Source organism: Myotis lucifugus, unplaced genomic scaffold, assembly GCF_000147115.1.
Source record: "Myotis lucifugus unplaced genomic scaffold, Myoluc2.0 scaffold_131, whole genome shotgun sequence".
NCBI lineage: Eukaryota > Metazoa > Chordata > Mammalia > Chiroptera > Vespertilionidae > Myotis > Myotis lucifugus.
In genome coordinates this window covers 2,961,709-2,982,878 of record NW_005871179.1, presented here as the reverse complement: position 1 = coordinate 2,982,878, position 21,170 = coordinate 2,961,709, and the positions used below count along the sequence as shown (strand labels likewise).

The 21,170-nt window shown below is 40.0% G+C and overlaps 2 protein-coding genes across 16 annotated transcripts in view; one reads left to right on the top strand and one right to left on the bottom strand.

Moving 5' to 3' along the window:
* Positions 1-1,073: 1,073 nt before the first annotated feature.
* ZBTB8OS (zinc finger and BTB domain containing 8 opposite strand) lies at positions 1,074-13,761 on the bottom strand. 5 transcript variants are annotated; one of them, XR_001349345.2, is made up of 8 exons: positions 13,237-13,756; positions 8,225-8,249; positions 7,592-7,713; positions 7,302-7,384; positions 6,095-6,147; positions 4,205-4,241; positions 1,617-1,873; positions 1,074-1,531 (listed from the first exon to the last, which is right to left on the bottom strand). XR_001349345.2 is itself a non-coding variant. In XM_014460491.2 (8 exons), the coding sequence occupies exons 4-8, from the start codon at positions 7,662-7,664 to the stop codon at positions 1,787-1,789; spliced, it is 333 nt and encodes a 110-aa protein (XP_014315977.1). In that variant the 5' UTR covers positions 7,665-7,713; positions 8,225-8,249; positions 12,080-12,119; positions 13,237-13,374; the 3' UTR covers positions 1,572-1,786. The 5 variants fall into 5 exon arrangements, 4 of the variants coding, with proteins under 4 accessions (XP_014315977.1, XP_006094289.1, XP_014315976.1 ...); XM_014460491.2 differs by lacking the exon at positions 1,074-1,531 and adding an exon at positions 12,080-12,119 and having other exon boundaries at positions 1,572-1,873; positions 13,237-13,374; XM_006094227.3 differs by lacking the exon at positions 1,074-1,531 and having other exon boundaries at positions 1,572-1,873.
* A 234-nt stretch (positions 13,762-13,995) lies between these two features.
* RBBP4 (RB binding protein 4, chromatin remodeling factor) overlaps positions 13,996-21,170 on the top strand; it is a 29,598-nt gene continuing 22,423 nt past the window's right edge. For 9 of the 11 annotated variants that reach the window (XR_002830589.1, XR_002830587.1, XR_002830588.1 and 6 more), the window contains exons 1-3: positions 13,996-14,156; positions 14,701-14,848; positions 18,745-18,890. Coding sequence is in view for 7 of the 11 variants with exons in the window: in XM_023758459.1 (XP_023614227.1) it covers positions 14,141-14,156; positions 14,701-14,848; positions 18,745-18,890 (310 nt within the window). In the remaining 4 variants the exon portion in view is untranslated. Of the gene's footprint in view, positions 14,157-14,186; positions 14,278-14,700; positions 14,849-18,744; positions 18,891-21,170 lie in introns of those variants that run through there. The other 2 variants (XM_006094226.3, XM_023758457.1) reach the window with 2 other exon arrangements.

The window sequence follows — 21,170 nt, the reverse complement described above, 5'->3', positions numbered from 1 at the left end:
TCCAAATTTGAAAAATGTGTTTAAAGAAGGTTAAGAAGCATTACCCCAGTGATCCTGCTACATATTAAATTGAAGAGCTACAGGCTCTTTGCTTAGCCTTCCAATACCCAGGGAAAATAATGCAGTGCTCAGAGAGAACACTTAGAAAACTCACAATCTCTTCCTCTTAGGTCAGTGGTTCTCAACCTTCCTAATGCCGCGACCCTTTAATACAGTTCCTCATGTTGTAACCATAAAATTATTTTCGTGGCTACTTCATAACTGTAATTTTGCTACTGTTATGAATCGTAATGTAAATATCTGGTATGCAGGATGTATTTTCATTGTTACAAATTGAACATAATTAAAGCATAGTGATTAATCACAAAAACAATATGTAATTATATATGTGTTTTCCGATGGTCTTAGGCGACCACCGTGAAAGGGCTGTTCGACCCCAAAAGGGGTCGCGACCCACAGGTTGAGAACCGCTGCCTTAGGTCACGTTCAACCTACTATAATGATATATGGCACCACCCAGATATCTTTTCTCATCTAAGTGCGAATAAATAGCAACTTTGCAAACTCTTGTATCACAGGAAAGAATACTCAATGAAGAAAACAGAATAATGTTGCAAATCAAACTAAAGCAGTTCCATTTTTTAGAAATTATCTACTTTGAGTTCAGATTTTATTTTACATTTTAAATATAGTTTTATTGATTTCAGAGGAAGAGGTAGATAGAAACATCAATGATGAGAGAGAATCATTGATTGGCTGCCTCCTGCACGCCCACTACTGGGGATTTAGCGGGCAACTAGGGCATGTGCCCTGACTGGTATCGAACTGTGTCCTGGTTCATAGGCTGATGCTCAACCACTGAGCCATCTTGGCTGGACAAAAGTTCAGACAATTTTAAAGTTTTCCTGGCCTCCTGTCTTCTCAGAAATGAAGAGCTTAAATAATTTTTAAAAACCAAAAAATTAAAAAAAAAATTCTCGGAACCGAGGTGCCCTGCAAGGGGGCGGGACGCGAAGGGCAGGGCTCCTAAAAAAAAAAAAAAAAGAAAGAAAAAAAATTCTCCCATTCTTCTCTAACTGTATAAGTATACTGGCTTTAATATAAAATTACATGATAGAAGGGCCCATTTTTAAGGGCATTAAATTTTTCTTGTGGAAAAACAAGAACGTGTCAGTATATCAGTGTTTAAAAAAAAGTGAGATAGAAAATCAGGCTCTTTCTAGAGAAGTCTCCCAATTATTCAATTATAATTATTTCTTCTAAGATAACCAACTAGAATACAGGATGGCTCTGTCCTACAGCAATCTAAAATACAACCTCTTAATATTCATATAGAAAATATATGTCTTAACCAATTTGGAGGGAAAGCAAAATCTTGATTGTAAAATTTCTCAAATTATCATTTTTTCTCCCAAATTGGATTCAATAAGAGTGTGGAGGCTTCAGAGTCTCTCTGGCTGATGTTTACACCAATGATCCCTTTTGGGACCAGGCTGGAGGGCTGGCATTCCATTGGAAGGATGTGAGGCACCTGTTGCGACAGCAAGGAATTAATAAATAAGGAATCATACTTGCCACCTGAAGAATTCTTTAACATTTGAATAGTTAGTACAGACCAAGACGATGCCTTGATTTTCCATTTGTGGGAAAGTCATACTTTAAGTCAAAAATTCCTGTTCTGCAAACCCAAACCATCATATTGTCAGAGACTGTAGAATTTATATTATGGTATCTTCTCAAAAGGATGAGAAAAAAACAGTTCTTCATAGGAGTTTTTTTCTTGATCTTAAATGTCAATGATCACAAACACTTCTGGCTTCTCTTCAGTATAGACCTGCATGGCTGAGTATGTTATTGCCTTGACTTCAGTTCCCTAAAGTTGGGATTAGAGAAAAGACAAATAAGAAACAAAGGACAATGGACTCAGAATCATTAATTCTAACAATAATTGACAGAAAGTCAAAATTTTATTATGGAAAAGTAAAAACAATAATTATCAAATTGGTTTAATAGTATACATTGATCCAATAAAAAGAACAGTACACAGTAGATAGAGCACTGAACTGGAGTTAGGAGATGCAACTCTAATCCTGGCTTTGTTTCCACCTGGATATGGAAGCTATCTGACCTCTGGGCATCAGCTTTTTTTACTTATCAAATTAGTTGAATCAAACAACACAAAGTCTTCCTATTGTTTGCTCAGGGCTCCTCAAAACTCCTCCTTGCAGTCTAACCTGGGCCCTAGGAACTTGGCCTATTCTCTTCTCAGCTGCCAATAATCACTCTACATCGTAGGGTCCTTCTCTCTCCACATGTTTCTGATATATGACAACACTCTGCCCCAGTTAGAGCCACAGGATTTGATATTCTCTTAGTTCCTTCTACAATAAGTCTTTAAAAAAAAGTGGAATATTTTGGAACATTTTTTATTTATTGATTTTTGAGAGAGAAACATCAATGGTTGTTTCACTCATTTATGCATTAATTGGTTGATAGTTTTATGTGCCCTGACCAGGGACTGAACCCAAAATTGAGCTACCCGGCCAGGGCCCTCTACAATAATTCTAAATGTATCAGAGAATAGGGAACTGGCATTTGCTAGCTCTATGGCACCAAAGAAATTTGAATATTTCAATGGATTTGAGTGGCACCCGAACCTCTTTCCCCGCCCACTCTGCCATAATCCCCTCAGGAAACAACAACCTCAATCAAACTCAACTTTCTGCCTGTGGAAGCATCCACCATGCTGAATGGTTTTAAAGTCTGTTCACAATTCTCAAAAGGCCACTTGGCACTGACCAGTAATCCTACATTTACCACTAAATTCACTTTCTCACTCTGAGGCAACTGAAATTTCACATTTTAACCTCTAGCCTCCCTCCTTCATTCTCATTCTCTCTTAACTATGCTTTCTAGAGAACACAAGAGCAATCAATAAGAACTGACTCATCTTCCCCACATCAAATCTACCATTCAACTCTATCTGTACTCCCACCAGCCTTTCCTCCTGTAATAATGGCCAATCCCTGCTCTTATTAGAAGGCCAACTTCTCTTCAATACTCTATCCCACACTCCCCCACTCCCCGCCCTTACCAACTTAAGGTCTTTGCTCTAAAATCATTCTCTCTCTCTCCAGCATGATCAATTTTCCTCAATATACTAGATCATTTCCAATGTTCTCTGCCCACAAAGCTTAAAACATCTGGCCCTTTACAGGAAAATTTCGCCTGCTCTATTCCAATAGACTTAACTAATACAGAGTGAAGCCACACAGGTTGGCAAATACAGAATCTAGAGAAGCAGAGGTAGAAAGTCCTTTAGAGAACATCTAGGCCAAAACCTTTACAGAGGAAGAAATCAAAGCTTGAAAAGGCAAAGGGACTTACTTTTTTTTTGGTTAATTTGTTAATTCTCTCTAAATCAATTCTACTGATTTTTAGAGGGAGTGCAAGCGGGGTAGAAGGAGAGAGAAAAACAACAATGTGAGAAAGACACATCAATTGGTTGCCTCCTGATGTGCCTCAACCAGGGCTGGGGGTCAAACCTGCAACCCAGGTTATGTGCACTCGACTGGGAATGGAACCTGTGGTCCTTCAGTGCACAGGCAAATGCTCTAACCACTGAGCACACTGACCAGGGTGGGACTTAAAACTTTTAAGTCCCACAATAATCAATAACAAACCTGCCCCTAGAACCTAAGTGCTCACTCTTTTTTTTTTTTTCGGTTAATCCTCACCTGAAGATATTTTTTCCATTGATTTTTAAAGAGTGGAAGGGAGCAAGGGAGGGAAGGAGGAGGAGGAGGAGGAGGAGGAGGAGGAGGAAGAAGGAAGAGAGAAACATTGACATGAGACATATAGCAATTGGTTGCCTCCCGCACGCCCGACTGGGGCTGCGGGATCAAACCTGAAACTCAGGCATGTGCCCTTGACCAGGAATTGAACTCCAGACCCTTTGGTATGGGCCAACACTCTAACCACTAAACATCACTGGCCAGGGCACAAGTGCTAACCCTTAACCCATCAAATTAGATGTGTGAAATCAGTGTTTTAACATAATATGTCCAGATAGGTCAAAGACAGCTGAGAAAAACTTACCACTTTACACCAATTTATTAGAATTCATTGTAGTTTACTATTACATAACACCAAATTTTATGGTAAGAAAGTATAAAATGTTTTAGTGGCTGGATTAAAAACATACCTGAGGATGCTTGGACAATGAGAATTCTTCCCCCCACCTTGAAAAGGAAAATTAAAACATGATTAAAATTACCCAAACTTAATATTTGTTCTCTCTTTACATATTTTAAAATAATCCTTACAAATATAGTTAAGATACTAGAAAGCCAAGAGATGGAAGGAGTATAAATTTCAGTTTGGTTGCTAACAGATACAGCTACTGAGGAACTTATGTGCAACAGCCATTTCAACAAAGTCGATAGTTAAACTAAAAAAAAGTGCCCTGGTATAGTGTACATAGGTAGACTCTCAACAAACACTCTGTAGTTAATCCAAAATTTTCACTGTACTCAAGGCTAAAAACTAATGAAATGTCATCCCCCCCTTGGGAAAGCAAAATAAAGATAACATATTCTATAAGACAGTCTGAATTTGGTTTGCATTTTGTAATTTAAAAAAAAAAAATCCATGGTCTGTAGATAGAAGGTCCTACAAAGGTACTTTCCTAGAACTTGACTAGAAGTATTCTCTCTCCCTTCCACACTAATGTGGCTGAAGATCCCAGTAACAGAAGCAGCAATAGTAATAGAAAGAGTTGTTTTAAAACTCTGTTCAACCACTTATTAGCTAATTACCCTGGACAAGTCGATTTCCTCACCCTAAAAAAAGAGGTATTAAGTCCAGCTGGTGTGGCTCAGTGGTTGAGCATTAACCCATGAACCAAGAGGCCATTGGTTCAATTCCCAGTCAGGGCACATGCCCGGGTTGCAGGGTAGATCCCCAAAAAGGGGTGTGCAGGAGGCAGCTGACTGATGTTACTCTCTCATCGATGTTTCTATCCCTCTATCCCTCTCCCTCTCTCTCTAAAATCAGTAAAAACATATTTTAAAAAAGAGGAGTTAATAAAAGACTTCACTTTACAAAAAGAAACATAAAAATAAAATTCAACATGAAATGGAACAGATTGGCTTTATATAAAAAAAGATATCGAGTGACTGAAGAAACTTGGGAAACACCAAGGCAATTAAAGTGACCTAATCAAGAGTTCACAAAATCTGGAGGAAAATAATTTTATAAAAGAAACTGGTTTGAATGGAGTACAGGTGTGAGGATCTGAGAAAAGACAAATCAGTTTCCCATCACCAAGCTAGGCTTTACGCAATTATCTGTGCCAACTAGCAATTATATACTTTTTATGCTAAAAATCAACAAATTGGCCTGGCCAGTGTGGCTCAGTGATTGTCAACCCATGAACCAGGTTCGGTTCCTGGTCAGGGCATATGCCCGGGTTGCAGGCTCGATCCTCACCCACTAGGGGGTTGTGCAGGAGGCAGCCGATCAATGACTCTCTGTCATCCTTGATGTTTCTATCCCTCTCTCCCTCTCCATTTCTCTCTCTGAAATCAATTTAAAAAAATAATAAAATAATTATAAAATAAAGGCCATGTGCAGGGGATTAAAGTTTTTTAAAAAATCAACAAATTGGGCCCAGCCAAAGTGCTCAGGTGGTTACTCAGTCAGGGCACAGACCTGGTTTGGGGGTTTGATCCCTGGTTGATCCCTGGTTGGGGAGCATACAGAAGGCGATGGATGTTTCTCTCTCACGTTGCTGTTTCTCTCTCTCTCCCTCCTCCCCTACCTCTCTCTAAGCATGTCCTTGGGTGAGGATTAAAAAAAAAAAAATCAACAAACTGGGAATCAGGCTTAACAACTCAAATCAAGTTTGTTCTGACAAGTTTCGGCCTCCAAAGTTCTCCCTCCTAAGTCTCTAACAAAGCTTAACTAATTGAAAAGCCTGTACCTACTGGGATGCAATTGGTCCTCTGACTTTTCTATCTTCCTGTCTGTTAAGTTCAGTGAAGAATATAACTTAACATCTTTCATGACCTGCTAGTTAAATTTTCAAACTTACCCAATTGACCGTAATTTGAAATTTACTTGATCAAGACTAAGTACTTTTACTTCCTAAAGAGAAAAAAAAATTATTTTAATGTTTTAAAATGATCATTACAGACCATCTGCCAAACACACTTCTAGGTTATCTCCTCTTCTAGATAAAATAGCATACAACTTCTATGATGCAAAGAAAATGAAAACGTTAACTAATATAGAATGATAAACTAAATATATTTCACAGAGATAATGTTTTATTCTTACATATTCAAGGGAGGCATTCTTGAAAATGTACAATCTAAAAACTTGAGTCAAAAGAATTCTTCTGTAAGATAGAGGATGACATAAGATTTCAATCACTCTCAGTCTATTTTTTTCAACTTTATTGAGGTATAATTGAAGTACTCTTAGCCTATTTTTATGTAATATTCTAGGCATCTGAACTCTGTAAAACGAATGACCCAGTTGGAAGGGTATATAGAGTGAAACTGGTAAGGGAGAGAATGAAGGGATTATGGAAGCAAGGGAGGGGCCATGTGCACTAGATAACAACGATGCTGGAGAGCTATTTCCTTCTAGAGATTCATGGCTACAAGCAATTTCAATCTGGCCTTTCCTTTTTCAAATTAAGGAAAACTAAAAGCACCAATTTTTAAACTTAAGCCAACATGGCAGAGCTACTAAATTTCAAATGGGGCAAAAAGAACATATAAATGGACATAAATATAGCTCAAACTTGGGAAACATAAAAAGTGTCAATGAAGATAGTAGGTACATTCTTATTACACAATCCTGATTAGTGACATATATAGTAAGAGATCAGCCCAGCTGGTGTGACTCAGTGGTTGAGCATCGACCCATGAACCAAGAGGTCACTGGTTCAATTCCTAGTCAGGGCACATGCTTGCACTGTGGGTGTGATCCCCAGTAGGGGTTGTGTAGGAGGCAGCCAATCGATGTTTTCTACCTCTCTCTCCCTTTCTCTCTCTCTCAAAAATCAATAAAAACATTTATAAATAAATAAATATAAATGGCATATACATAGGCAAACTCAGGTAAACCAAGAAGAGCTTATGGCCATTATAATCTCTGCAAATCAATATCATCAATACATATCTGTATGGCATGGTTTTACATCACATGTCCTACTTTAAATCACTTGTTCCATTTTAAAATATGAACTAAGAACCCATTTGCTCAGTTAAAAATGAAAACTCCTTGCTTACCCGAGGTATGAAGAACTCCTCAGCACTGAACTTATAAAGCCACTCATCCAAAAAGTGAAACAGAAGAGACTGCAAATCATCTCCTACACAGAATCAAAGAGAAACATAAGAATATGATGCTTAATAATTCTCATCTCCAATAACTTGTTCAAATTTATTTTTTAGGCAAATTGAGAGAGGAAGAACAGGCTCATAATCAATTTGTTGTTCTTAGTGTGAAAATATTCTGAAATTATGTAGAATACTGCACACTTGTACAACAATTTCTTCCTTGTAAATAAACTGGTTACCTTGTGTTTCTACTTCTATTGCTTGGAGGGGCTCCACCGTGTCAGTATCTGTCATGTAACCAAACATGGCCATTGCACATTGCTCGAAAGCTTCCTCCAGAGTATCTCCCCATGCATGTAACCTAAAGAAATACATTCATGCCCTGAGTAATATAATCCACTGCAAGAAAGAAAACCTGACAGCAAAGTCAAAATAAAATCAATATGAATAATACAAAACCAAAGGCCTCAAATCAACTTAATAGCACTGAAACTGGATGCTAGTAAACCACCATTTTCACTTTCAAAAGAAACCAAGAGAAAAATTAAAACTGGGGACAAGATGAAAACATCAGCCTTCTTGTCCTGGCCGGTTGTATGGTGGTTAGAGCCTCGAGCATCAACCTGCAGACTGAAAGGTCTCGGGGTCAAGGGCATGTACCTAGGTTGCAGATTCTCCAGCCCCAGTAAGGGCACTTGCTGCAGGCAACCAAACCAATCAATGTGTCTCCCTCATGCTAATGTTCCCCTCCCTCCCTCCCACTTTCTCTAGAAATCAATAGTAAAATATCCGTGGGTGAGGATTAAAAACAAAACATCAGCTTTCTTATTTAAGCACATGGTTTCAAAAGCATAAACTCCAGCTATACTCACTGGACATCTGCTGTATGATCCAAATCTGAGGAAGAGAATGAAAAACACTTGTAAGTAACTAAACTTTACCTGCTAATCACAAGAAAAGAACTCTAATTCATTATTAAGAACATCAACCTTGAAGAGAGAGAAAATGTGGGCAGATCACACCTTTTGCTATCCATTTACACAAAAGTTAATTGCTTTAATAAGGGTTATTTTTAAAATTTCTTCTAAGCATTTACAGTTGTTATTCTGTTAATATGAATTAAATAAATAGCTAAAGAACTAATAGCTAGCTCCCACTGGATCTGTTGTCTCAACATTTCAGCCTATTCTTCATTCATATTATGACTTCCATCAATTCTTCCCACTTAGGATCACAAATATTTGGGGTAGAAGAAGTCTTAGAGATCATTTAATATATAATTCCTTCACTACAAGAAGACCCCCAAAATCTAGAAATTGTGTGACTTTTTCAGTACTACACTGTTGATTAGAGGTAGAGTTGGGACTAGAATTGAGGTTTTCTGACTTCTAATTTAGTGCTGCTTAAACCATAATACCATCTTCCAGTGGCACTCAAGGTTCAAACTCATCTCTAATTCACTCAGAAACATTACTGAGGACTTAATATGTTTCAGGCACCAAGCAGCTCTTGACCAGCAGTGACAGGTTAAAAGAAAATGACTAGTATTAACCCTAGAGAAGTGAAGCATATATTCACAAAACAACATGAGAATATTCACAGCAATTTTATTCCCCCAAATTAAAAACCCAATGTCTGTCAAGAGAACAAATAAAACAGAGGAATACAATGCAGTCCTACTCAGCAATAAAAAAGTGTGGCCCTAGTCAGTTTGGCTCAGTGGATAGTGTTGGCCCTCGGACTGAAGGGTCCTGGGTTCTATTCCAGTCAAGGGCATGTACCTTGGTTGCAGCTTTCCCGGGCCCTGGACGGATGAGTGCAGGAGGCAACCAGTCAATGTGTCTCTCACATCAATGTTTCTCCCTGTCTCCCTCTCCCGTCAAATCAATGGGAAAATATCCTCGGGTGAGGATTAAAAACAACAAAAATGTGAACTACTAAAACTGTATTAACAGGAACCTCAAAAATGTTAAGTAAAAACTGCAGAACTCTCAGCACCTAACAACTCCATCTACACTCTGCACTAAGAGACCTGGCCAAACTTGAGTATGGCTTCTACCAGCATAAAGTCACCCAACTTCCTAGAATAATACACTTCACCTCTATCCATAACCCCCATTGCAATGTCTGCTTGAGAAAGTGAAAGACAGTCTGAAGAATTTACTGTTTGTTCTAGCCAACACCTGACCATAGGCCCTTGAACTCTGTTGCTTAGAGCATTTACTAAAATGAGCTTACGTTATGAATATTTATCTCGTACAGCTCAGAAGTGTCTTTTTCAAGGACTCCAGAGTCATTCCTTTAAAATGTAATCACCAAGAAGGACTCTGTCTCTGTGGGAGGATAGAATCCTACCTTTGACAACTGCTAGCAAGCAAACACTGCTGGCCTAATCGAATTTACACTGACCCAACCTTTTGTAATTTTTCACTTCTCAGTCTCTACTCAGCTCTCCCCTCTTCCTCCTTCTTCATTCTCCCTTTAAAAGGCCCAATTAGCTCTGCACAACTCAGAATGGAGCTCAGCTCTTTCTCCTACTGCCAGTAGCTACTAAATAATATCCATTCATCACTTTAACGTCTGGCTTTGTTTATCTTTAATACTGAGTGAATAAGCCAGACATAAAGAATCTATACTGAGATTCCACTTATATGAGACACTAAAACAGGCAATATTAAGCTACGACAACAGATATCAGAACAGTGGAAGGGCCTAGGGCACTCACTGGAAAGAAGCAAAAGGGAACTTTCTAGAGTGATGGAAATGTTCTAGAACTTGATTGGGGTGTTGGTTACACAGTGTATCTGAGTATCAAAACTCAATGGGCTTTATTTTACACTTAAGATCTCAGCATTTTGCCGAAACCGGTTTGGCTCAGTGGATAGAGCGTCGGCCTGTGGACTGAAAGGTCCCAGGTTCGATTCCGGTCAGGGGCATGTACCTGGGTTGTGGGCACATCCCCAGTAGGAGGTGTGCAGGAGGCAGCTGATCGATGTTTCTCTCTCATCTATGTTTCTAACTCTCTATCTCTCTCCCTTCCTCTCTGTAAAAAAATCAATAAAACATATTTAAAAAAAAAAAAAGATCTCAGCATTTTTACTATATGTAAAGTATACCTCAATTTAAAAAAGTTTTGTAAACAGATAGATTGCTATAGGGCAGTGTTTCTCAAATTTTTTGGTCTCAGGACCCTTTACTCTCTTAAAAATTATTGAGGACCCCAAAAAGCTTTTGTTTATGAGTTGTACCTGGCAATATTAACCACACTAGAAATTTTAACTGAAGAAAAATTTTAAATACTTATTAATTTAAAAATAACAGTAAGCAGACAGATTTGGAAGCTGAGAGCAGAGTGAAGGTCACTCTGTGGAGCAGACAGGTGACGTTCGGGAACGTGGCCACAGAATTCACTAAGAAGTAGTGAGAATGCCTGCACCAGCTCAGAGGGACTTGCACAGGTATGTGATGTTGGAAAATCACATCCCTGCTCTCCCTGGATGAGGAGCTCCTAGGCACAGAGTCCAAGAACCATTCCAACTCACATCCCCCTAAGTGGCATTATCAGAAACAGAAACTGTTTTCTAGCTGCAAAGACAAGCCTCTTAACCATGATGCTATATGAAGAAAGGTATTCAGTTTCATACTTAAGTCCTCAACATCTGTACTTATTGTTGCTGATGTCCTTTGCCATTTTAAATGGTTTTATCCTCATAAATAATTGTGACTGTGGCAATTTATAATTATGTCTATAAATTTACTTTATATGCCAATATTACCTATGACTAAATACTTAAGAGATGCAAATAAGATGAAAATGCACTGACTACCATACAAAATGTAAGAAAGATTATCCAAGACTAAGTGTTGCATTTATAGGGGCCAGAATGGCTCAATATTCTGATGATCACAGAAGATGCATTTGTCCTCACCCCAGGAACAAGTGTACAATAGTAGTAACCACTGAAATCTTTGTACCATAATATGGTGGACTAATCTATGAGTTTTGAATTATATATAAGAGATAAAACACTGTAAGCTAGAGGCTAAATTATTGATTATCCTATATAATAAAAGGCTAATATTCAAATTGTCCCCTCGACTGGGAGTTCAACCAGGGGGGAGGGGGGGCGGCTGGCCCAAGGCCCCTCCCCCTGGCCGCCCCTCCATCGCCCCCCCCACCTCGATGCGGGGTAGAGCCGAGGCCCCTTCCCCCTTACCCTTCTGCCAGCCTGGCCCAATCCACCTGGGATGGGCTGGCCAGATCCCACCCAGGCCTCTAGTATATGATATAGTTGATTAACAATGAAGGATTACATGACAAAAAAATAAAAAACAGGTGTATTCTATTTAACATTAATGGCATATTTTATGAAAAATAAAACTATGTTTTCAAAATACTTAGTGAGAAAAGTATCACTATTTTGCATTTTTGCAAATATTTTTAATGACTGACTTTCAATGTATTGATTTAGGTGGAGAACACAAAATCCAGCCTCACAAATATGCAGGAATAAAGGAAGGAATATTTAATAGCTTTTCAAAAAACTCTATGTAGTCTTCCTTGAAGTTACATCAAAACTAGAAAAGGCCCAGCCTGTGTTGCTCAGTGGTTGAGCCTCCACCCATGAATCAGGAGGTCACAGTTCAATTGTGGGTCAGGGCAGGTGCCTGGGTTGTGGGATACCCTGAAGGGGGTGTGCAGGAGGAAGCCCACTGTTGATTCTCACCTTGATGTTTCTATCTCTCCCTTCTTCTCCTTTCCTCTCTCTGAAATCAATAAAAAAATATTAAAAAATAAACTAGAAACGTGGTAGTTTTTTAAAGGTTGGTTTACAGTATCAAATCTGAGGCTATAACAATGAACTCTTACTCTATCTTAAACTGTCACGATCATGATGGCAGATACAAGTTTTCCAAAATTTTAATTTCACTTGAAAGCTTGAATTTTACCATTGCCAAGAAACACTGTAATTTTCCTTGATGGAATGAATCACTTTTTATTTTCAAGAAGACATCTGCCCAAATACTCATGTCTGAATAACAATGGTATTGATGGGGAAAATAAGACATTTTGGGGGAGCTAGCAACCTGAATCTGTGCCAGTAACCTAATGTACATTCTTGACAGTCTATACTGAAGTCACTGCTCCTTTCTCCACAATCTGGTCTAGCAAGACCTGTTTTCCTACTTACTCCCAATGTACAAAGAGGCCATAGACAGAGACTGTAACAGCTTAGCTACAGGGGAGGTCACCCACAACATCTAACTCCCCCATTTTGACTGACTCAGGAGGGGCTGTGCGAGCCCACCACAAAATTCTGGCGGTTAGGAAACAGATAGAAAACAAAGAAACCGAAGGGCATAAAGAGGAAGCTCCTCCACATTGGCTTACTCGGGGTTTGGAGGACTGACCCCGAGTCACTGTCCTAGTACATGTGAGACATCTGAGAACACACGGGCTTATCCCGGACCCCCAAGTACTCCTGTGTGTTTTTCGGTCGCCAGGTAAATTCTGTAGCAGTATGTCTTTCAGTCACACTCTTTTGAGAAAAAATGTTGTTCTGTGAAAAAAAAAAAGGTTCTCTAACCTGGCCACCCTCTACCCCACTGTTGGGAGATACACGGGGGCGACACATCCACGCAAACGCTCGAAACTACGGTTATCTTTAGAATACACTAGAATCCCACAAGACAAATGTGATGAGGCATATGCAGAAGAAGTTCAGGAGACTGTAAAAGTGGGAGCCCGGGTTCCCCGACTCTCAGACTCCCCGAACAAGTACAAATGAGACTACAACAGGCGACCTAGGATCGCGCCTGAAGCGGAAGCGGTAAGCGAGCCAGAAGGCAGGCGAGCAGGTGAAAGAAGGAGCCTCATACTCACACTCGTACTTCCGATTGACTGGAGGATACTTGGCCTTGGTGGCCTTCTGCTTCGCATTCAAATTGTAGTCCCGAATATCTTCCTCTTCCTGCGCCATGACTGCAGCCTCGGACATTCCACTTCCGCCTTTCATCAGCAGGACTTCGGTCCTGATTTATAACTTCCGCTCTAGACTCCGCCCCGTTGGCACGCACCCTTAAAGCGCCAGGACTTCTCAGGGACTTGTTTTATCCTAAGGCTTCCGATTTAGGCCTCGTCCTTCGGAGCACATCTTTTAAAAAGTCAAGGCCCGTTTTCTGGGCTTGCGCCATCCATGGTTCTAAGGACTAAGGAAACAACTAAAGTGGAGGACCTGCGGAGCAAGCGACACTTGAATTAGACACTTCTAGGTCTCAGTGATAGAAGCCTTTTATTGCTACCGCGGTTGATAACTACTAGACCGGAAAGAACCCGAGGTTTCTCATCTGAGTACTTTGAAGGGGTCGTTAGCTTAACAGCCTTTAAGAAAATGGCTGCCCCCGGGAGAGTGCGGACTGAACCGCTCACGTGACCCTGACGGGCGGGAGGGGGGGAGGGGAGCGCACTCCCACCAGCCCTGCGCGCGCGCAATCGAAGGAAGTCGGCTCCGGGCTGGGAGGGGGGAGGGTAGGAGCGGAGCGCGCGCCTCCGCTCCGTGGAGAGCGACTCCGCGCGTCTGGATAGGCTGCGAGCGCGATTGCCCGCCCACCTGGCCGCTCGGTGCGCTCCGATTGGTCGGTGTTGGCGCGAAGGTCCGCGAAGCAGCCCTCACGCAGGGACAGCAGGAAACAATAGAGGCCGCGCGCGGAGAGCGAGCGTTCCGTAGCTTCCCCGCCCCTCCCGCAAAACGGTAGACCTCGGGATCCCCCTGGCTTTCCTGCACACCATGGCCGACAAGGAAGGTGAGGGTGCCGGAGTCACCCTAGGAGGCGGAGGGGTGCCGGACTTGCGTTGCGGCCTTTACTCGGCCTAACAGTGAGAGCAGGCCCGACTCTGCTGAGTGCGGTCCACACCATCGCAGGCGTGAGGCGAACTAGCCCCGCGAGGCGGGCTAACGGCGCGCAGCTGGCGGTGGGGCCCCGGCGGGTGTTTGGTCCCTCCTTGCGCTTCCTGTCGGTCTACACGCCTCTCTCCGGGTCTGCCCTGCACCGCTCCCTACACCCAGGGGTCGGGACTCGGGCCTCCTCGCAGGTCCCGTAGCCTCGGGCGTAGGGGAGCGTGCTGGCGCGGCCGCGCCGTTACCTGCACGGCTAACGGAGTATCTGGCCGGATAACGCGAGAGGAGTTCCAACCCGCGGAGGTGGCGGGGGTGCTGGTGCCTCCGCGTGGGGGAAATTTGGACAAACCCACTCTGTATCAGGACTCGGGAGCCGTACCGGTAGCTTTGGAAGTGTTTACGCGGTTTCTGTTGTGTTCGCTAATTTAAATTTATTTTTCATTTTTTAGCAGCCTTTGATGACGCAGTAGAAGAACGCGTGATCAACGAAGAGTACAAAATATGGAAAAAGAACACCCCTTTTCTTTACGATTTGGTGATGACCCATGCTCTGGAGTGGCCGAGCTTAACTGCACAGTGGCTTCCCGATGTAACCAGGTGATACGAATCTCTTGAACGTTGCTTTGGTGTGTCCTCAGTGTAGATTTGGCACATTGATTTCCCCAGGTTTTTTTTCTTTTTTTCTCCAGTCACCCTTTACAGAGCATATGATCAAAACCTCTTGGTGACATCTTTTTCTAGACCAAAAAGTGGGCAAAATGTCAAATTATTTTCCCTGATAAGAGAAAACATGCTGTTCTTTTTCTGATACTGGGTTGAATAACCATATAACTTGTCAGCTTTCAAGAAGTGTTACGATGTGTCCAGTTTTTTAATCTCACAGTCTTTGGTTGTAGCTGGTTAATACAAAGGTGAATACAACATGGTAGCTGCCTGCAAGGAGCACAGTCTAGTTGAAGGAGCTGGTGTAACTAGTAGTTGTAGTTGTGTGTTCTCAGAGCACTTTTTAGAAAGATACTTAGGATGCTTAGAACGAACACCTGAAGGTGGGATGTTTTGCATATGAGGAATTATGGTGAGAGATGAATTGCATATATTTCTTACTCGTGTACCTCTAATAGAGGAGATAAAATATTTAATTTGGCTTACGTTTATTGAGGGTCTAGGTGCCACTTATCAAGGCATACAGATTTAAATAAGATCCTTCCCTGCCTTAACTTCGTATGTATAACCTATAACATCAAAAAAATTATCATGGGAGTGGCAAAGATAAAATGATGAGGGGAAGGAAAAATTACCTCAATGGGGTATGAGGAAAGAAAGGCTCAAGTGTGCAAAACCAGTGTGCCAGTTGGAGTAAAGGGTTTTCTATTATAAAACTTTTAGTTTCGGAACAACATTTAAAAATTATATTTTATGTATACTAAAAAATAAATTCCTCCTATCTTAGGTCTTTAGAAGTCTATGCTTCACTCAACAAGTAATTAGAAAATTGATATAGATCTTAAAAAGTTGATACAGATTTTATTAATAAGAACAAGGCTGTTACCTTTGCAATAGCATTTTAAAAATGGGGAATTCTGTCCTAAGGTGGTTAAACAAAACCATAATAAATACCTAGAAATTTAGAGTTGGGAGCTTTGTCATTACCAGGAGTTCCCATATTCAACTGATCATCAGAATCAGCCATAAAAAAAGAATGAAATCTCGCTATCTGCAACAATATGGAGGGACTTAGAGGGTATTGTGCTGAGTGAAATAATTAGAGAAAAACAAGTACCATATGACTTCACTTATGTGGAATCAAAACAAGCAGAAAAGAAACAGACTCAGATACAGTTGCCAGATGGGAGGGTGGTTGGAGAGCTGGGTGAAAAAGGTGAAGGGATTAAGAAGTACAAATTGGTAATTACAGAATAGACAAGTGGATATAAAGTACAGTACAGGAAATATAGTAATATTGTAGTAACTATGGTGTCAGGGTATTAGACTTATCAGGGTGATCACTACATGTTATATGTCTGATCACTGTGTTGTGCATCTGAAACTAACAATGATAAATAAAAAATCCTATATAATAAAAGGCTAATATGCAAATCGACTGAAGGGGGAACTACCGGTTGCTATGACTTGCACTGACCACTAGGGGGTAGACACTCAATTCAGGAGCATCAGTGCACTCCCACAGGGGGAGTCCCACTCAGCCAGAAGCTGGGCTCATAGCTGGCGAGCGCAGCAGTGGTGGTGGGAGCCTCTCCCACTTCTGTGGCAGCGCTGAGGATGTCCATTCCCTGAGGGCTCCCGGACTGGGAGAGGGCACAGGCCAGGCTGAGGGGACCCCTTACCCCTCCCCCCCAAATTTCATGCACCAGGCCTCTAGTTGAAAAATAAAAAATTATTCAAATGTTAAAAAAAATTGAGTTCAGCAGAAGTGGAGTTCTGTCAGGTATTCTCAATGGTAGTTCAAAGCATTTAGGAACTTGTTGCAGAATACTTGATGAGAAATGGTTGGTGATTCCAGATTTACCAGTCACATGCCAAATTATAGTGAACCAGTGGGTCCCAAATATTGGTCACCCCATACCTACTAAATCATTCTGGAATCCCAAAGCCTCCCATACAGTGTAGTGATTAGCTAGGTTTGCAAAGCAATGAATTAGAATAAATTCTTCAAGGCTAAAATTTGTGCTGTCATCTTAGTTGTTTTCTACTCCAGCAGATAGATAAACCTTTCTGTAATATTTGATATTGATCCAAATACCCTACCCTTTTCCTTCCCTTTTTTGTATTCTACTCATATAACAATGTTCTGTTGTTTTTGTAATGATGAGGATTACTTATAAGCAAGCATCTAATGCCAAGTGCTTAGGTTTTTTGTGTATATGTTTTGATTTTGATGTTTATTCACATCCTTTAAAAAAATAATTGTAGCTCTATAAAATTCTTCCCTCACTTCCTCTGATTCTTTGTTTAACTTTCTAACCACAGGCATTCCCAATTTTCTATTGACAGTTCTCTTTTCTTTCCTATACTTTTTCTGTTTAATTTATAGATGTCCATCACCTCTTTGCAGAGGAATTCATATTGGTTATCTTAGACCTAACTTCTGGGCTTTTCTTGAAATTTTCAGCTGCCTAGAGTCTAAATTTAATCTGTTTCTTAGCCTTCTCTCCCACTGTACTTTCCCATACCTAGAGTCAGATTTGGACTTTTCCTAGTTCTGTTACTTAGTTGTGTGATGTAAGGCAAGCTGTTTAATCTTGTAGTATTATGGTATTTCAATGATAAAAGGTATATCCAATGCCTAACATGGTGTCTGGCACTTGGTAGACCTTCCCCCTTTGCTTAGCTCCTTTTTTTTTTTTTTTGACTACCTGCTTATCTTCCAGCTGTATTCCTTTGTACCTTTCATGTGGTGTATATTGACTTGTGTTTTAATCATTTGTGTACATGACTGCCTAATTGTCCCTGGTTTTTTTGAGGACAAGAATCATGTCTTAATCATTATGCGTCCATAGTTTTTGGAGCAGTGTGTCCAAGCAGTTAGGAAATATTTGAGCAATTAATTTACTAATGTTATTTCCTTTCCTTTTTGATGAAGTTAACTTAAAGAAGTAACCTAAAATGTTAGTGTACCCAACAAATTTTTCTTTATATCCAACCAGTTGTAATGGATGAGTAATTAATTCCCATTTTATTTTGTTAGACTTTTCCCCCAAAGCAATTGTAAATTTTTTAAAAATATATTTTATTGATTTTTTTTACAGAGAGGAAGGGAGGGGAATAGAGTTAGAAACATCGATGAGAGAGAAACATCGATCAGCTGCCTCCTGCACACTCCCCACTGGGGATGTGCCCGCAAGCAAGGTACATGCCCTTGACCGGAATCGAACCCGGGACCCTTCAGTCTGCAGGCCGACGCTGTATCCACTGAGCCAAACCGGTGCTGGCAGCAATTGTAAATTTTCTTTTTTAATTGTAAATTTTTGATCAAGTTAAATACAGCTGGTCCTTGAATAACGTTTTGTTCATTCTAAAGTTGAGATGCCATAGGAACTTAACTTTTGTTTATATCCTTTAGCATGTGGTAAAATTGGCTTCATTGTATGTAATTTTGCTTAAAGTCACAGAACCTATCCATGTTAACTGAGGATTTATTATACTTAAAAATTAAGTGCTATGTAGTCTTTCTTATACGTGGCTCTGTGGAAGTTACATTAAAAGTAGAAAATGACCCTGGCTGGTGTAGATCAGCCAGGTTGAGCATCATCCCATACACATGCCTGGGTTGCGGGTTCGATTCCCAGTAGGAGGCATGCAGGAGACAGGCAATCAATGTTTCTCTCCTCCCTTTCTCTCTCTCTCTAAAATCAATAAAAACAATCTTTTAAAGTAGCAAATGATTTTCTCTTCCCAAGACCTTGTTGTAATAGTGCTCTTGCATAGATGTATTTGTTACTAATTTGAATGGTGACCATATATTGCTATTACAGACCAGAAGGGAAAGATTTCAGCATTCATCGACTTGTCCTGGGGACACACACATCGGATGAACAAAACCACCTTGTGATAGCCAGTGTGCAACTCCCTAATGATGATGCTCAGTTTGATGCTTCACACTACGACAGTGAGAAAGGAGGTAGGAATCTTAAAAGTGAAAGAAGGAGTCTATGAGATATATTTTTCATTATCTTTGAATTGTCATAAAAAGAATGTTCAATATGATAAAGAAGCCACAAGATAGAAATGATGTTAAGCTTCGGAAAGCCTGAGTTTGCAGTAGAAATATTAGCTGTCAGAATACATACCTAACACAAAGTTGGTTCTGTGCCTTTTCTATAAACCTTCCTCTACTAAATTTGGTGCTGGGGGTATTTCTAGAATTGAAAGAAGCAAAAATCCACCTTATTTTATTGATGTTCATGTACACATTCTCAATGTGGGACATGCTGCCCCAGCAGGGTGAAAATTGTTTTTTGGGGAAAGGTGTGTTTGAAAACAACCTTATTCTTTGAATGTATAAAGCACAGATATACATAGCATATGTAAATAGATAATACAGGATATCTGGTATTAAAATTTCATCATGGTGTCAAGAAAATGTCTTATAAGGTTTCTTAGAGGGGGCAATAATGGAAAAAAAGATTGGGGAAACACTGGCTTAAATTACCCTTTCTAGGTTTGAAGTGGTAAAAATGACAACTATGGCCCTCACTACATACATAAAAATTAAGTGAGCTATTTAATTATATCCTAATTTTAGGAGATAACTTAAGGGTTTAACTTTTCATGAAATACTTTTTCTCTTAGAAGAGGTACAGTGAGTGAGTTTCCTTTATTGTTGTCCTTGAACTCAAATTAATACTGAGAAGTAGAAGATAGCCTCTAAGATTTGTGCTCTAATAAATGGATGTTTCATGTTTATTATCTTAGATTTCTTCTGATTAGCAGAATCCATTCTTTTATCTAAGTTATTTTGGGCTTCAGTTATTTTTCGGTATTGTAATGTGCAGTTGATCTTTTGAGCATTCCATATTTAGCTTAGGATGATGCAGAATGCAAAATAACTTCTTGGGATAAAGGTCAGCAAATATTTTGTGTCACTGACCCAAGTGTGTAGCTATAAGATATGATTACTGGAAAGTTATTTTCTGGGTAGACAGTGATGGGGGGAGGGGGGGCTGAACTTAGACTCGGGCTGGAGACCTGGATATGCCACTCATTAATTATGGTTTTAGGTAACTTTTAGCCTTTTATTAGATGAAGATAAATTTTCTTTAGGATTTTTGGTTACTATTTAGGGACAAAAATACTCTGGTAATGTAATAAGTTATTTTTAAATATCAAAGCAAATATAAAACGATATGGGAACCCCCATAAACATCCCTTTAGATAACTGTTAAATTTGATACATAGTTTTCAGAATGATTTATCCCATTTATTGAATTACTCATTCAAAAGATGTGTTAAGTACTTATTGTAGGCCAGACATGTTTCTTGGTACTGGGGATACAGCATAGAATATTCTTTTCTGGTATGATGTATCTTGGGACAGATCTCTGTGTAAGTGTATAGAAACCTACCTCTTTTTTTTTTATTTTTTATCCTCACGTGAGGATATTTTTTCATTGGTTTTTCAGAGAGAGTGGAAGGGAGGATGAGATAGAAACATCGATGTGAGAGAGAGACATCGACTGGTTGCCTCCAACACGTGACCCTGACTGGGGTCAGGATCGAACCTACAACCTAGGTTTGTTCCCTTTATTGGTAATTGAATTGAGACCCTTTGGTCTGTGAGCCTGCATTCTAACCATTGAGCAGTACTGGTCAGGGCAGAAACCTAACTCTTTTTGATGGCTGTATACTATACCATAATTAACCGTCCTTATTTATGGACATATAAGTGGTTTCCAATCTTTTGGCTTCAAAAACAATTCTTGTGCATGCAACTTAGGTAGTTTTGCTGTAGAATAATCTTGAGTGTAATGTTTATCATAGAGCAAGAACATTCTCAAGTATAATTGATACTGCTAAATTGCTCACCAATAGCAGAAGTATTTGTTTCTCCATGTCCTCGCCAACATTGAAGTTAATACTACTGACTTACTTCATTTTGCTTTTTAAGTTATTCATGAAATTGAACTTGTTTTAATTTTTTTTTTTTAAATATATTTTATTGATTTTTTTACAGAGAGGAAGGGAGAGATATAGAGAGTTAGAAACATCGATGAGAGAGAAACATCAGCTGCCTCCTGCACATCTCCCACTGGGGATGTGCCCGCAACCCAAGTACATGCCCCTGACCGGAATCGAACCCGGGACCCTTCAGTCCGCAGGCCGACGCTCTATCCTCTGAGCCAAACCGGTTTCGGCTGCACTTGTTTAAAAATATTTGTCTACCTTAATCTGCCTATTTATG